A 14,562-nucleotide genomic window follows, 5' to 3' on the forward strand; every position below is an offset into this window, starting at 1 on the left:
ATGGGCAGATCAAAAAAATCAAACCAACTGAATGCTTTAATACAATTGTGGGTGGTAAATGTACACAGATACTGTACACAAAGGTGGCAAAAAGTTTGGCTGTGTGTAAGGAAAAGAAAGTTCTCAGGAGCACTCTCACAAGAATTTTTTACATTAAGCCTTTGGAAAAAACTTGCTTTTATTTTTCATGGTTTGAGGCTGCCTGGGTAAAAAGTGAAGCCTGCAGGTTTGGGATATCCTTTCGTTGAGTGTTTGTGGAAATATAAAGGCTGAGAAGTCATGAAATTATAATGGCAAGGTCAGATAAGCAGCCTGATATCTTCCTGCTTAGCAATTTAATAATGAACGGTATGCTGTTTCCATGGGATTAACCCACGGCCTCTGCCCGCCGGATTGTCACTTCCAGAGTGATTCTTATGGCGTTCAGTGGCCCAAATGTGCGATGGATCGCATCAGTGACTGAGGCTGTGTGTGAAATACTCCAAAGAGGGCTCCACGTATCTAAAAACTTTCTGCCTCTGCTCAATTTGTTCTATATTTAAATAAACTTGAAATGTAACAAGGAAACCGTCTCAGTTTTCCAAAAACTTTTAATTATGCTTGGTTTACTGTTTCACACACGCAGGTAATTCTACCGAAAGCAGCTCAGGGAGGATTTCTCATGTGGAATACACACATCTTTTAGGGACTAAAGACTAATATTTTCACTCTAAAATGCTCTCCTGGGAAGGGAAGAGGGACAGTTTGAAGACCTCGTGGGCCTCAGACAACCTGGGGCCTCCCATGGTCATTCTGGATTCACCACCTTCTCCAGCCTCAAGGTGACCAGAAGTTTCTTGATTCCCACTGTTGGCTACCAGCAGCTGAAAAGTGACTCCTGGACTCCCGTGCTGTTGCCTTCTCTCCTCCCCTGTTTTTAATATTGAAATACAAAAAAAATATATAGAAAATTGTGTACACTTGGAATTGTCTCATTTGTTGAAGTAGTGATTCCTTTTCTTTTTCTGCCTTTTTTCTTTGTTATTTTTCCTTATTCTCTGTTATATGTATATTTTATCTTTTCATTATCTGATGCTTGTTGTTCTAATTTGTTTTCCTCGCAGCAAACACACAGGCTTTGTTCAGGCTGCCTCTGCTTTCGGGGAGGCTGGGACACTGTCTCATTCCCTGCTGCCTTCATTCAAGAAAGACTGCCAGGCTTGGGATTTCAGCCGGCATCCTTTCCCTCATTGCCGCTGCCTGAGTTTGGGTGGGCTCCTGGATGTGGGCTGTTCAGCTGGCAATGTTGGTTGGGGTTTTTTTTCCCCTCCTTCATAACATGTAGTTTCAATATGATGGGTTTGTTTTTCAGGGCTCGTAGTACTGCTTTTCTAGTGCAAGTAAACCAAGAAGCTCAGGAATGAAAGGGGCTCCCAGGAGAGCCTAAGAGATGGCCAGAATGAGGTGTGCATGTGGTATGAAAAATGCAGGCAACCTCTTTTATTTTTTTTTTCCTGTGTAATTCTGGCCCAAGTCCTATTCGCTGTTACATCAACTGACATCTCCAAAGACTCCGTGTGTCTGATTTAATGTGCCGCTTGGATGGAACAGCAGCCTAAAGCACCAGTGTGCCAGCCTGGCTAATTTTAGACAAGGTTTTGGTCACCCTGTTGTAGACAATGTTTATGGATAGATGTCACGCGTTTACCAGTTCTATTCTTGCCTAAACATAACGAAGATGTTCCTCAAATGTAGCAACTAAACCATGCACGCAGTCTTACACTTTTTCGACTAATGCCTCTGTGTTTATTGATGTCTTTTGGTTTTGCATTCTAGATCAAGATAGAGAAGGAGCTTAGCAGCCTCTACAAGAGAATGTTTGAACCTCTCCACGTGCCTCCAGAGCTCTTCCAAAGACTAACTGGACAGTTCTGCAACATTCAGACTTTAAAGACAGGTCAAGCCTATGCTGCGGAAGATAAAACATCAGTTGATGATAGGCTAAGCATCCTGCTGAAGGGGAAGTAGGTTCTGTAAAGCCTGGGGACAGTCTTATGCTTTGTGTGGTGGCTGAATAGATTAGGAAGTTGTTGGGGGTTTTGTTAGTTTTTTTAAGTCTATTGTTTGTACCGCATTATGGTCTACAGCCAAATATTCTATAGCCATAGACTATTTTGTGACACTGTTCTTAAATGGCAACAGTGTCCCTTACTGTGGCAGCATATTATGTCTCCACTTGTGTGTGCAGCTGCGTGGATTTTAGGGGGAGTTATGTTTGCATAATACCGAAGGCAGCGTCTTCCAGAACAAGCAAGAGATTTGCCTGAGTCTTAGATATTTAAGTCATCTTCTCAGTGCGTTCCCAGGTTTTAAGGTTAAAAAATATTGTGCGCGAGGGAAGGGAAAAAAATATCCCTCCAGTAGACTTTAAAAAAACCAGGCCTATTGGAACGGATTCATTGCACGTGTACGTGCAAGCAGAGAGGGGCAGGTGCGCTGCCCCGAGGCTGACAGGACCCAGGTCAGAATGGGTAAAATACATTTCCGTGGCCAGGCTGTAATCTTGAAGCTCTTGCTAAGTTCTGGCCGATACTTTAACCAGTTTCTGTTGATGGCAGGAGTGATGTCGGGTTTCATCGTTTTTCTTTGAAGTCATTAGCTGCTCGTTACTGCAAAGCTAGTTATCTAAAGGAAGCCTGATTGTGGTGGGGCTGTATAGCATAACTCTTCAGAGCTTTTTCATCTGGAATAGCAGCGTTTGAGGATACGCAACTCGAATTGGCTTCCAGCCTGTTCTGCTTGGAATTGGTGGAGGTTTAGGCAGAAGATAGGGTAGCTCTGGGGCTCAAATTCCAGAAGGCGAACATATCTTTGCCTGTTACCTGCTGCTTTACCATTGTCAATAATCATATCCAAATTTTGGATTAAATGAATCAACCTCCGTGACTTTAAAATGTTGTTTCATACATTTTCATTTTCAGAATGAAGGTGTCTTATCGAGGGCATTTTCTGCATAATATATACCCCTGTGCCTTTATAGATTCTCCTGAATTTCGATCAACGCAGATGAACCGGGGTGAGAAATTCCAGGTACACTTCGGTTTAAGTGTCGGTGCATATGAATGAATGAGTTCATAAAAAAAAAAACAAAACAGAGCATAAATTTGATCCACAGTGAACTATTTGGCCTGCATAATTTTGTTAGCTTTCTAGTACTGGTGTTTCATGATGGACCGTATCAAGAATAACTTTTAAAATTAAATGCTGCAAAACAGTATTACGATGGTGTTCACTGAGCAGTGTGGCATTTGGTGTTCTGTTGTCTTCTATTGTTTCCAAGTTTTATTTTGTGTTAAGAGATTATTCAGGACAAATAATTTAAGAGATAGCTTTACTGGAAAAAAAGAGATTATGTGAGCATTCTCATCACAGGGTCAAAAACAGAGAAGGAAAAATAATTATTGTAACATTTGGTGTTACTTAAATGAAAGATTAAAAATTCAGGCACAAGTGGTTTGAAATTGGTGTTTATCTAAATGTATGAATGCTTCTGTCATTTTGAACGTTGTTAAAGCAACGTAAGCTGAAAGAGATCACAGTATTGAATAAAAATATTCATACGGGGAACAAAAAGGGTATATATCTCTGGCAGTGTAATTATGCTAGTACATTAAAGGATATCTTATACTCTAGCTTGTGGGGAAAAAAATACTATTAGAGAGGGGTGGTTTTTCTTACTGTTAGAGAAGTGGTTTTTTTCTGAGAAGCCACATTGCCGAAATGGCTATTTTGCTACCTCTTACCTGATGTTCTTTAACTGGGTATGTCTAATAATGACCAGACGGTGTCTGGCTGGGTGCATCCACACGGATGCCCTGGCAGAAGGGAAGGGACGGGAGAGCAACGTAGACTCTAAAATCAGTGGTTGATGTCATATGTTCCGGTCAAACACTAGGCTTAACGCCAAGGAGAGAGAGTTGTCTGGATGTATTCGTTGCACGGCGGTGAGGCGTCCCGCGGCACGGCCGCCCTCTTGGCACTGCCTGTTTCTCTCATAGGCGACCGGCTACAAATGGGTCCCTTCCGAAGGGAAAAGGCTCATGCCTCGACTTCTGCCTGCCTTAAAAATTATTTCAGTCTGGTGCGGTGTGCAGCCTTCGCTCCTGAGTTGTGCTTGTTGCTGCCATATGAGCTCTCTCAGCGTTAACATTGTGAGAGGGCACGGATTCAGTCTTAAGGACCCCATCTGCTGGCAACGCTGGCAAATTCTTCCCCAGCCTGTGTGCTCGTATTGCAGACGGCGAAGTTAAAACCCACGCATACGTGACCGTTTCCCATCATTTCTTAGGCTTTATGTATTTTTAATTTTTTCAGGAGGTCACGTTAGCTTGCGATAGCAGAGAGCATCTGATTTCTATGTAGACGACTGACTGTCCCTGGCAGAACCCGCCGTTGAGTATGACGGAGCGGCGCAGGTTTCGGTGTGCCCTCTGCCGGTGCGGGGGGATGAAGCTGGCGGGTCCAGCCACCCTGGAGAGGGTGCCAGCTCCTCTGTAATAACTATCCATAGCTGAGTTATCAGTAACTGAGCAAACGGAGCCTTAGCTCAACTGCTAGAAGGTGGTACTTTTAGGATCAGCGGGGCTGATAGTGAAGAGAGAAAGGTTAAACTTTTTAGTGATTTTTTTTTTTATATTAAAAAAAAAAATCTTTGATGGAGACCTTTGGACTATGCCACTTGTTCCTGCTTGGTGACAGCGACATAAAATAAAACCAAGCAACACGTAAATCTGTTGGGATGCGAGTAGTGTCATCACTGTAGGACTGACTTTATATGTAAACCTTCCCTAATATCAGTGCTTTCACAGTTTGGGAACTTGTTAGAGATTTTCCCCTATTATCTCCCCCCGCCCCAGGTTTGCTGAAAAACAAACTGGTGATGCTTATCGGTTAAAAATATGATGCTAATATATATCTGAGATGTTTTACATTTTGTAACTATCGCGTTCTAAGAGATACAAAATAGTTTTATGGCTTTAAGAGTTATTTTAACTGGAGGCGCAAATAACATTCTATCGCTTATTTTAAAGCATGTTTAAATGTGCTAATTTAAAATCATGTTCAAATGTGCTAATTCTAAGCATGTATTTTCTCATGTATTTTCTCAGGTCACCATTATTGCAGATGATAACTGCAAGTTCCTGTGCTGGTCCAGGGAAAGGCTGACTTATTTTCTGGAAACTGAGCCATTTCTTTTTGAGATCTTTAAGTATCTTATTGGCAAAGATATTACAAATAAACTCTACTCATTGAATGACCCGACCTTAAATGACAAGGTAAGCAACTGAAGTTCTGTTTGGGAATTTTCCTCCCCCACACAAATGCATCGTTACTTCAATTTTAAATCCTCTTAAAGCACCTTTTTTTTTAAATTCTTGCTATCAGCTGCTGAATTCACATTCATTGCCTTCTAGTGCCAAAGCGTGAGTCAGCGCAACATGTCTATCGGAAGCAATATTGGTTAAAGTTAGCACGGTAACGTGCAAGAAAGATGAATAACCGAGATTCAGAACTGATCCACTAGCACAACTATTTCTAGCTAGCTAGACATGATGGCCGGTACCTAAAATAGGTGCTTCTCCCTGGATAACCTTTCTCATTAACAAATGGATGCCTTTGTACAAAGAAGCTTCAGGGTTTCTTCTCAAAGAATTTGCTTGCTGGGGTCAAACTGGGTAGTGCTGGTTGCCAAGAAGAATAATTTCAACATGTGTGGAGGGTTGCAAATACAAAAAAACCCAAAAAACCAAACCAGTTAGATTGATACAAGGTAGTTAGCAGAAGGAGGCATGAAATGCGTATAAAATATAACTAAATATAAATATATATAAAATATTCAGTGCTCCGAATATACCTCATTCTTCTTTGCATGTAGATTGTTTTACGTGTCATGGTTATCTAGGTGTAGTCATGGATATATTGATTATCTTGTTTTACTTACATTTTGTCGTCTTAGTTACATGGCTTTTCAAGATTTGGACAGTAACTTGGCTGCTGGTGGTTTGGGGGTTTTTTATTATTTATGTAGTGGCTGTAGGGTTCTCATATATAATTTATTTGAAGAACTTTCACCATCATTTATGAAAAGCTTTATAATTTTATAATAACAGTATTTTTATATTCTGTCTGTATTGATTTAACTCACAGAAACTCAGAGCAAAAATCCTTCTCATCAGATTGCCAATAAACATCTCGTATATAGGTAAAATAGTTGCTTCTGCAAAGTTGTGAATTTACTAGAAAATGATCCAAAAGGAATGACTGCCACTGCTACTGTCCAATAGGCCTGACTTGTCATGTCTTCATGGCTAATTAGACATTGTAAGTTTTCTCAGTTTTGTACTGGCTATAGAAAGCGAAAAGAAGGGACTGTTGGAGAAACAATTTAATAGCAGTAAAGTACTGCTTATTCTGCCTTCTGGTCAGTGAAATAGAGGATTACACTGTCTTGCAATCAGATCCTCAAAACTATTTCGGATCTCTGTTTTAATCTTAATAATGCAGTAAGATAAAAGTGATCTAGCAGGAATGTACCATTTATAAAATACATCTTATAGAGTATGTGGTTAAAGCTGCTTTTTTTTTTTTAATGAAAGTAATTATAGCAAAATGTTCTGTAGTAAAACCCACATCTACATAGACAGTAAGCTGTTCCTGGAGTATGGCATCTGAAAGGAACGTGTAGCAGTGTGCCTCCTGTGTGCGCTGGGGATTGCATTCAGACTGCCTCTCCTGGGAGACTGCTCTTCTCAACACTCCTCACCTTGCCTTTTTTTCTCCTCTTTTTTGCTCTTTCTTCTTTTTTTTTTTTTTCTTGTTTTTTCTTGTTTTCCTTTTTCTCTTTTTCCTCTTTTCTATTTTCTGTTTTATTTTCCCTCTTTTCTTTCCTCTTTCCTTCCCTCATTTTCTTTTTTGACGTGTGGATGACAGCATTAGGATGTCATGCCTAGTGTACAGTCATCTGCAATACGCTTGACTTCCGGCACTGTAGAGCTTCAGCACTAGTATAGATATTTCTTGAAATGAAAGTATAATGAAGTGCTCATTGTAATGTTGTAATTGGTTGTTAAAGTGAAAGGTCCTTATCATACCTTCTTATCAAACCACCAAATTTCACCCCTCCTTTGACTTCAGATCTGCACGCTTTAACTTCAGTTTGTACCAAGTCTTTATCTTTAGTGACAATAGTCACATGATTTTAAAATTATTGTAACTGTTTCATCACAGTAACTTTTGCAAATGTATGTTACAAAAATTAAGAGTGAGCTTTTGGGAAATTTGTAGTACCTTTTTATTATTCCTCAAATGAAAATCCTGTTGCACAAGCCCTTCCTACATGACATAGGGCAAGAACCGTCAAATAAATTATCCTTCATTTCCCCATTGCCAGCACCTTGTGCATGTGTCACTTCTCACAGGCTGCATTGTCAAATATACGTATTACTGGTGTCTTTAATGCTTCTGAAGTGGTGACGATCTCAACAGAAAATGCTGTAGTTGATTTCTGTACACAGGGGACGTACAAGAAACAACAACTAAAAGAAATACAGTATAGATTATTCATCATCAAGATGGTAGTAAGAAGATAAGAATGTCTGTTCACTGTATGTTGGAAATCAGAAAAGTATCCATTTATTTGTAAGGAACCCCATGATTTTCTCGTACCTAAGGAGGTTTTCACTACTGTTGGGAAAACAGTCATTCCTCTCCACGTGATAATTCCCAACTTTTAAAATTCAGTAAAGTCAAGTTATTGGTTATGCTTTTGTCATTGATTACAATCTTTCACATACAGCTAAAACAGCATTCTGACTTGCAGTAATACTTAACAAGGTACAGTCTATGGTTTCATATAAATATTATAGTACAAAGTCTTCTCAGGAAGACTGCTCAAAGGAAATGGAAGCTCATAAGGCCGTTTGATAGGTGGAGGATAATGTTTATGTGATGCATTTAATCTGTCTTCAGTACAATCAGGAGCCCAATGGTCATCTACTAGGAAGGAATGACATTCACCAATTTCTAACCTGATGAAATGAAAAGCCAGGAAAGTGAACAAATTTCTGTTAAGATCCAAATTGCTAGCAAGGAGGACCAGGCTCATCATAAAGGCTGTATTTAATTACAGACCATCATACCTAAATAATGAATTACCAAATAATAAAAATCAACCTTTCTGTAGGAAAATACGTGAATTGTCCAGTGCAAAGCAGAGTTAAAATTCAATAATAATTAATCTGAGGTGTCATGCTTGTCAATCTTCTGATTCCAATATATTACTGGCATCTTCTATTTTCAGTTAAACCAATTTATACTGCATAGAATTTTCTGTTCTAACCGGTTTCTTGATCTGTGAATAGTCGTAGCTGAGACCAGAGCATCTACTCCAGAGGAAATAATTATTTTCCGTTTTTATTTCAATTTACTTGATACCTTTTTTAAATAATAATTTTTATTTTTTTTTTTAGGCTTCAAAAAAGATTGATCGACAGCCTAGTCTTTGCTCACAGCTCTCTGTGATGCAGATGAGAAACAGCATGGCCAGCAGCAGTGACAGTGAGGATGGCTTGCAGATGTTTCTTCGGGGGACTTCCTCTGCATCCTCTCTTCGTGAGTGCTCAAAGTAGCTCATGCCAGTTTCGAACACAGCTTGGTTGATCGTTAGAGATGATTGCAGAACTCCTGTTGCCCTGAGTGGGAGCAGACTGTAGCTTTTTGGGTGCTGCTGTACATCAACTAAGTGGAGGGACCTAACTGTAGGGAATTCATAAGATGCGTAAGGCTTTGTATGCTGAGTGAAGCTGCCTCATGTAGATACTGGCAAAAAAAACCCGGCATGTATTGTAATAATTTTTGGCATAATGTTAATGTGTAGACATAATGTGGAATGTTTATCACAATGGGACAAAACTGTGAAAGTACAGTGCCTGTCACAGTAGTATCTCCTTTGATCTGTGACTGGTGCTCGCAGAAATTAAAAACCCAAACAAAACTTTCCCTCAGCAAGTCGGTGCTTGGTATTTCCTCCTGAGGGAGTTTGTATCAGCAGAGTCTGGAGAAATGTGGTGTACAAGGAATGTTTTAATGCCACCTGGAAAAGCTCCAGATATCCTCTCAGGCTCTCCTTCACTGTGCTTTATATGACAGGAGTAATAGAGAACAGATGAAATGAGGGAAGAAACCACATGTGACATTTTTGCTTCTACTCTTGGAATATATTCCTTTGTAGGAACCTTCTAAACAATTCTTTCTAGGCTATTGTTATTTTTTACTTTTAATTTTCCTGGATCTCAACTTCAACAGTAGCCTGAATTCTGAAAGCAGCTTTTGAACAAAAAAAAAACCCAGAAGATGCTCAATTTTATTGTTTGGCATAAGTTGTTAGTTTAATGGAATTTAAAACGATCATATAGGATTATTTATTTTGATTTGGGAATTATTATTCATTAGTAATTAGAATTCAAATATACGAGGAAAAAAAATCACTGCCAGTTATTTATTATGGTTAAACTCTTTACTAAGCAGACAAAGTATTTTAAAGTATTTGTATTTTCATGTTTAATTATCTGTTTTCCATTGTGTTCCTCACAGTTCCCATCCAGGAACTCCTTCAGATTTGGAGGGCGTGTCTGTTTTCACTCTTTAACATTGGTATAGTCTGCATGCCCAGATAGATGGAAGCAAAAGCCTTGCTAGTGTTTCACCCTACTAGAATATCAAGGGTGACACCTGGAATATAGTTTGATGAAAATTCCAGTGTTTTCTTTATTTCTTCTCTCTTCCCTGAAAGGACATTTAGAATCACAGAACAGTTGAGGTTGGAAGGAACCTCTGGAGATTGTCTAGTCCAACCCCATATTCAAAGCAGGGTCAGCAAGAGCAGGTTGCTCAGGGTCATGTCCAGTCAAGCTTTGAATGTTCCCAAGGTGGAAGACTTCACAGCCTCTCTGGGCAACCTGTTCCAAGGCCTTTACCACCCTCATGGCGAAAAAGATTTCCCTTATTGCAACTCATGACTGTTGTCCTTTGTTCTTTAGTGCATGCCTCCGAGAAGAGTCTGGCTCTGTCTTCTTTATACACTTCCATTAGGTAGCCGAAGACAACAGTAAGATCCCCCGAGAGCCATCTGTTCATAAGGCTGAACACACCCAGTTCTTGCAGCGTCTCCGTGTACGTCATGTGCTCCAGCCTCTGACCATCTTGGTTGCTCTCCACTGCACTTGCTCCAGTATGTCCATGTCTTTCTTGTTTGGGGAAGCACAAAACTGCACACAGCACTCCAGATCCTGTCTCACAAGTGCTAAATAGAGGGGTTTAATCTCTTTCATCGACCTGCTGGCTATGCTCTCGCTAATATGGCCCAGTATATGCTGCTAATGTGGACCAATGTATCGATGGCCTTCTTCACTGCAGGGGCACTCTGCTGACTCATTCCATTTTGTGTCTACCAGGACCCTCAGCTCTGTTTCTGCAAAGCTGCTTCCCAACCAGTTGATGCCCAGGCTGTACTGCTGTGTAGGTTTGTCATGTCCCAGGTGCAGGAATTTGCCTTTGTTGAACTTCATGTGGTTTCTGTAAGTTCTGTTCTCCAGCCTCTGAAGTCCCTTTCTCACTAGCCACCCTATCCTCTAGCCTATCAACAGTTTCCCTCACTACTTGTCTGTTGTCTGTGAACTTGGTGGGAGTGCACTCCATCTCATCATCCAGGTCATTAGTATATTGAACATTATAGGCCTTGGTTTTGGCCCTCGAGGGACACTGCTGGTAACCAGCTGCCAGCTGGGTTTTGTACTGCTGTTCGCCACCCTGTGAACTCAGCAGTCCAGCAAACTGTAGTCCATATATCCAGTCCATTTCTCGCCCATTTGGCTAGAAGGATTCTATGGTAGACTGTGGAGGGCCATGCTACAGTCCAAGTAAACAACATCTGCTGTACTCCCTTCATCCACAGAGCCCATCATCTCACCACAGAAGGCACAATCTGCCCATGGTACATCCGTGTTGGCTATTCCCAGTCACCTTCCCGTCCTTCATGTGCTTGGACATGGCTTCCAGGAAGACAGGCTCCATAATCTTCCTGGGGACTGAGGTTAGACTGATAGGCAAATAGTTTCGTGGGTGCTTCTCCTTGCACTTCTTGAAAATAGCCATGACAGTGGCCTTTTTTTCTCTCCCCTGACTGCTGTGACCTTTCCAAGATGATAGTGAGGGATCTTGCAATCGCATCAGCCAGCCCTCAGCACGCTTGGATGCAGCCCATGTGATTCCACAGTCTTGTGTTTTTCCTGTTGACTTCAGTGGTTCTTAACTCAGTCCTGCTTTCCTGTAAGTCAAGTATCACTGTCCTGGTCTCTACCACTAGACTCAGAGGCCTGGGAGGCCTCCAGAGAAGCCTGTAAAGTTAAAACCAAAGCATAAAAGCTATTGGATATCTCAGCCTTTTCCATATCCCTATATCCCATGTCCCACAGAGCCATGGCCTCACAGTTTCCCTGGTCTTCCTTTTGTTGCCAGTGTATTTGTAGAAGCCCTTCTTGTTGCCCTTCACTAGATCCAGGTCCAGCTGAACTCTGACTTTCCTAATGCCATCACTGCATGCTTGGGCCATGTTTCTGTATTCCCCCCCAAGCAGCTCATCCCTGCTTCCACTTCGTGTGTGTGTGTTTGAGCTCTGTCAGGACTTTCCTGTTCATCTATGCCAGCCTTCTACCACGCTTGCTCAACTTTCTGTGCATTGGAATGGACTGTCCTTGTGTTTTGAGGAAGGTGGCCTTGAAGATCAACTGTCTGTCCTTGGGTCCCTTTGCCCTTGCAGGCCATGTCCCATGTGTTCCTGCCAAGTAGATCCCTACGCAATCTACAGTCCCCTGTCCTCAGTTCCAGGGTTGTAATTCTGCTATTTGTCTTGCACACTTCTCAGTATCTTAAATTCCACCAGCTCCTGGACACTGCAGCCAAGGTTACCATCAGCCTTCAGCTCCCTGATGAGTTCTTCCTTGTTCGTCAGTGACAGGTCCAGCAGAGCACCTCCCCTAGTCGGCTCATCAATCACTTGTTTGAAGAAATTATCTGCTACGTTCTTCAGAAATCTCCTGGACTACTTGCTCCCAGCCCTGTTGACTTTCCACCAGATACTGGGGTGGTTAAAGTTCCCCACGAGTACCAAGGCCTGCGATCATGAGGCTTCATCCAATTGTCTAAAGAAGGCTTCCATCTACTTGCTCTTCTTGATTGGGCAGCCTGTAGTGGATACCTGTCATGAAGTCTCCTGTGTTGGTCTGTTCTCTGATCTTTACCCATAAGCTCTCGACTGACTTTTCACCTCTTCCACAGCAAAGCTCCATGAAATTGAAGCCGCTCCATTGCATAGAATGCCCTTGGACAAATTTGCACACTCGGAAGCCTGAAAGAAATTGTAAAACTGTGTTTGTGCAATTAGTTAGAATTAAAATTCTCTTTCAGGCTTAGCAGCAAGACACTTACACCAGTATTTTGGCTTTGGGAGAAAGCCATCTAAATGCATGCCATGTTCAGCTGTAATTATGTTAATCCCTACGATGCATCTGTGCTTAGCACATACGTGAGAAATACACTTTTCCTCTGTTGTACTTTTCCTTGGTTTGTGTACCGTATTTTCTGGTGTGTGAGGTGTACCTTCCCCAAAAGAGGGGTTTAAATGTCTTTTACGTTCCAAAATTGCTGAGTCCAACAGCAGTTGGTGTAGTTGATGCTGCCCCTGCCAGCACCTCGCTGGCATCATGATGTGCGGCCGCAGCCCCCCGAGCCCAGTACTTGCCTTTTGGGGAGGCAGGGGGTCACCCCTGCAGCAGCGTGTCACACACCTTGGGAAATGCCGTCCTTTATTTCTCCTTTGTTTTTTGACTGTGTTAGTTATTCCTGGGTACTGTCATTGCTGATGAGGGGGTTGCTACCAAGGTGAGCTCTGCTTAAAGGTCTGTATTCCATGTGGATTGTGGCCATGTATGTACTTTTTCTCAGATCAGAGGGAAACTGAACAATTTTAATTTTTTTTGTCTGTTTTTTAAGATTCAGTATGAGATACACTGAGGCTTACTGTCCCGGTGCTGTTCCCCTGCATCCTCCTTCAATCATACATTTGTTTATTAAAAACCAAAACAAAACCCCGACACCAAACCCAGAAGATTTAGTGAGGAACATATGGAAATTACAAACTTTTTTTTTTTTCATTAGAATAATACATTAATAAAAGAAACTTGCCTTTACAGGATCTCTACAGGACTGTCTTGTCATTGCTAGGTGATCGATTGTTGTGTGGACAAAAGCTTCCTATTACAAATATGATATTTGACTACTACAATTGAAATAAGTTTTATTCTCCTAATTTCCATATTCTCAAAAAATTTAGCATTTATATTTTTGCATAAACCAAAATTCTTAAATCGTGCTTTTATCTGTGCTACAGCCTTGACTCCTTTCCTCAAGAAACTGATACAAAGCTTTTTTCAAAGTGTTTAGTAGCGAAACAGTGAAAAATACTAATTAGTAGGTCCCAAACTACGATTACTAACAAAACTGTGTTTTGAATTTAATTAACTAAGAACCCAACTAACTGTTTGCTTTTATATTAAGGAAATAACCAACAAGAGTTCTATAATGCTTACGGAGTGAGTCGTTTGCAGCATGATGTTTTCTGTTGATAACATCACATTAACTCAGCAGGCATCCTCAAAAAGGTATTAAAGTGGGATTTGTTTTTCACGTGCTACTTGTGCTTGCCATCCATGATCCATCTCTATGTAATTTATTCGTAAATGAAATTGATGCATCTCTTTTTCCAAAATTTGAGCTAAGCAGAAAGAGTTCAACCTGATTCAAGGGTAGCTTCACCTAACTTTTATTCTTTAAAAAACATTTCAGTATTAGTTTCTATTCAATAATTCTATTGCTTGATAGTAATTAGTATACTTGTTAGTGATACCGTCTCTTTTTCTGTGCTGCTTGGTTTAGATCACTTGGATTTGCTGGTCTATGCATCTGTATTTGCAAACTTCTAAGCTAAGCAGGAATGTAGAAAGGTTGCGGTTTGGTATTATCTCCATTGTGTGTGCTCCCTATGTCATACCCGGCTCGTGGTTAAAAGCAGGATTGGATTTCATGGGAAATGCCATTTTGATAGGCATTTGGGCTTAGGTCCATGAGGGAGCGCAGCAGAGGAGTGAATGGACGGCCTGGGTTCAAGGTCTGGCTCAGTCTCTTGCCCATCTGTCCAACCCTGGATAGGGGCATCGGGAGACAAGTGTTTTTGTATTTGGAGAAAATAAGGGCACGTCTTTGAACCAAACAACTTGCCGATATTAGACCTTATATTGGATCCTGTTGAACAGACTTACGGCTTCTTAATTCTGATTTCTGGAGACAACTAAGCCCTTTTAAACAAAAGAGAACCAGTCTAAAATGGCAATAAACTATACTAACACAAAAATCTAAAAGAAAAGAAAGCTGAAACTGTAATCCAGCATTTTCAGGCATCCTTTCGTCTCT

General features: G+C 41.0%; 1 protein-coding gene across 1 annotated transcript in view; it reads left to right on the plus strand.

Annotated features, from left to right (window-relative positions):
• BVES (blood vessel epicardial substance) overlaps positions 1-14,562 on the plus strand; it is a 33,965-nt gene that overhangs the window by 17,585 nt on the left and 1,818 nt on the right. The window contains exons 4-7 of the mRNA XM_054196362.1: positions 1,816-2,003; positions 2,961-3,069; positions 5,148-5,315; positions 8,508-8,649. Of these exons, the coding sequence (XP_054052337.1) occupies positions 1,816-2,003; positions 2,961-3,069; positions 5,148-5,315; positions 8,508-8,649 (607 nt within the window). The remainder of the gene's footprint in view (positions 1-1,815; positions 2,004-2,960; positions 3,070-5,147; positions 5,316-8,507; positions 8,650-14,562) is intronic.

The sequence above is a fragment of the Rissa tridactyla genome, chromosome 3 (genome assembly GCF_028500815.1).
Source record: "Rissa tridactyla isolate bRisTri1 chromosome 3, bRisTri1.patW.cur.20221130, whole genome shotgun sequence".
NCBI lineage: Eukaryota > Metazoa > Chordata > Aves > Charadriiformes > Laridae > Rissa > Rissa tridactyla.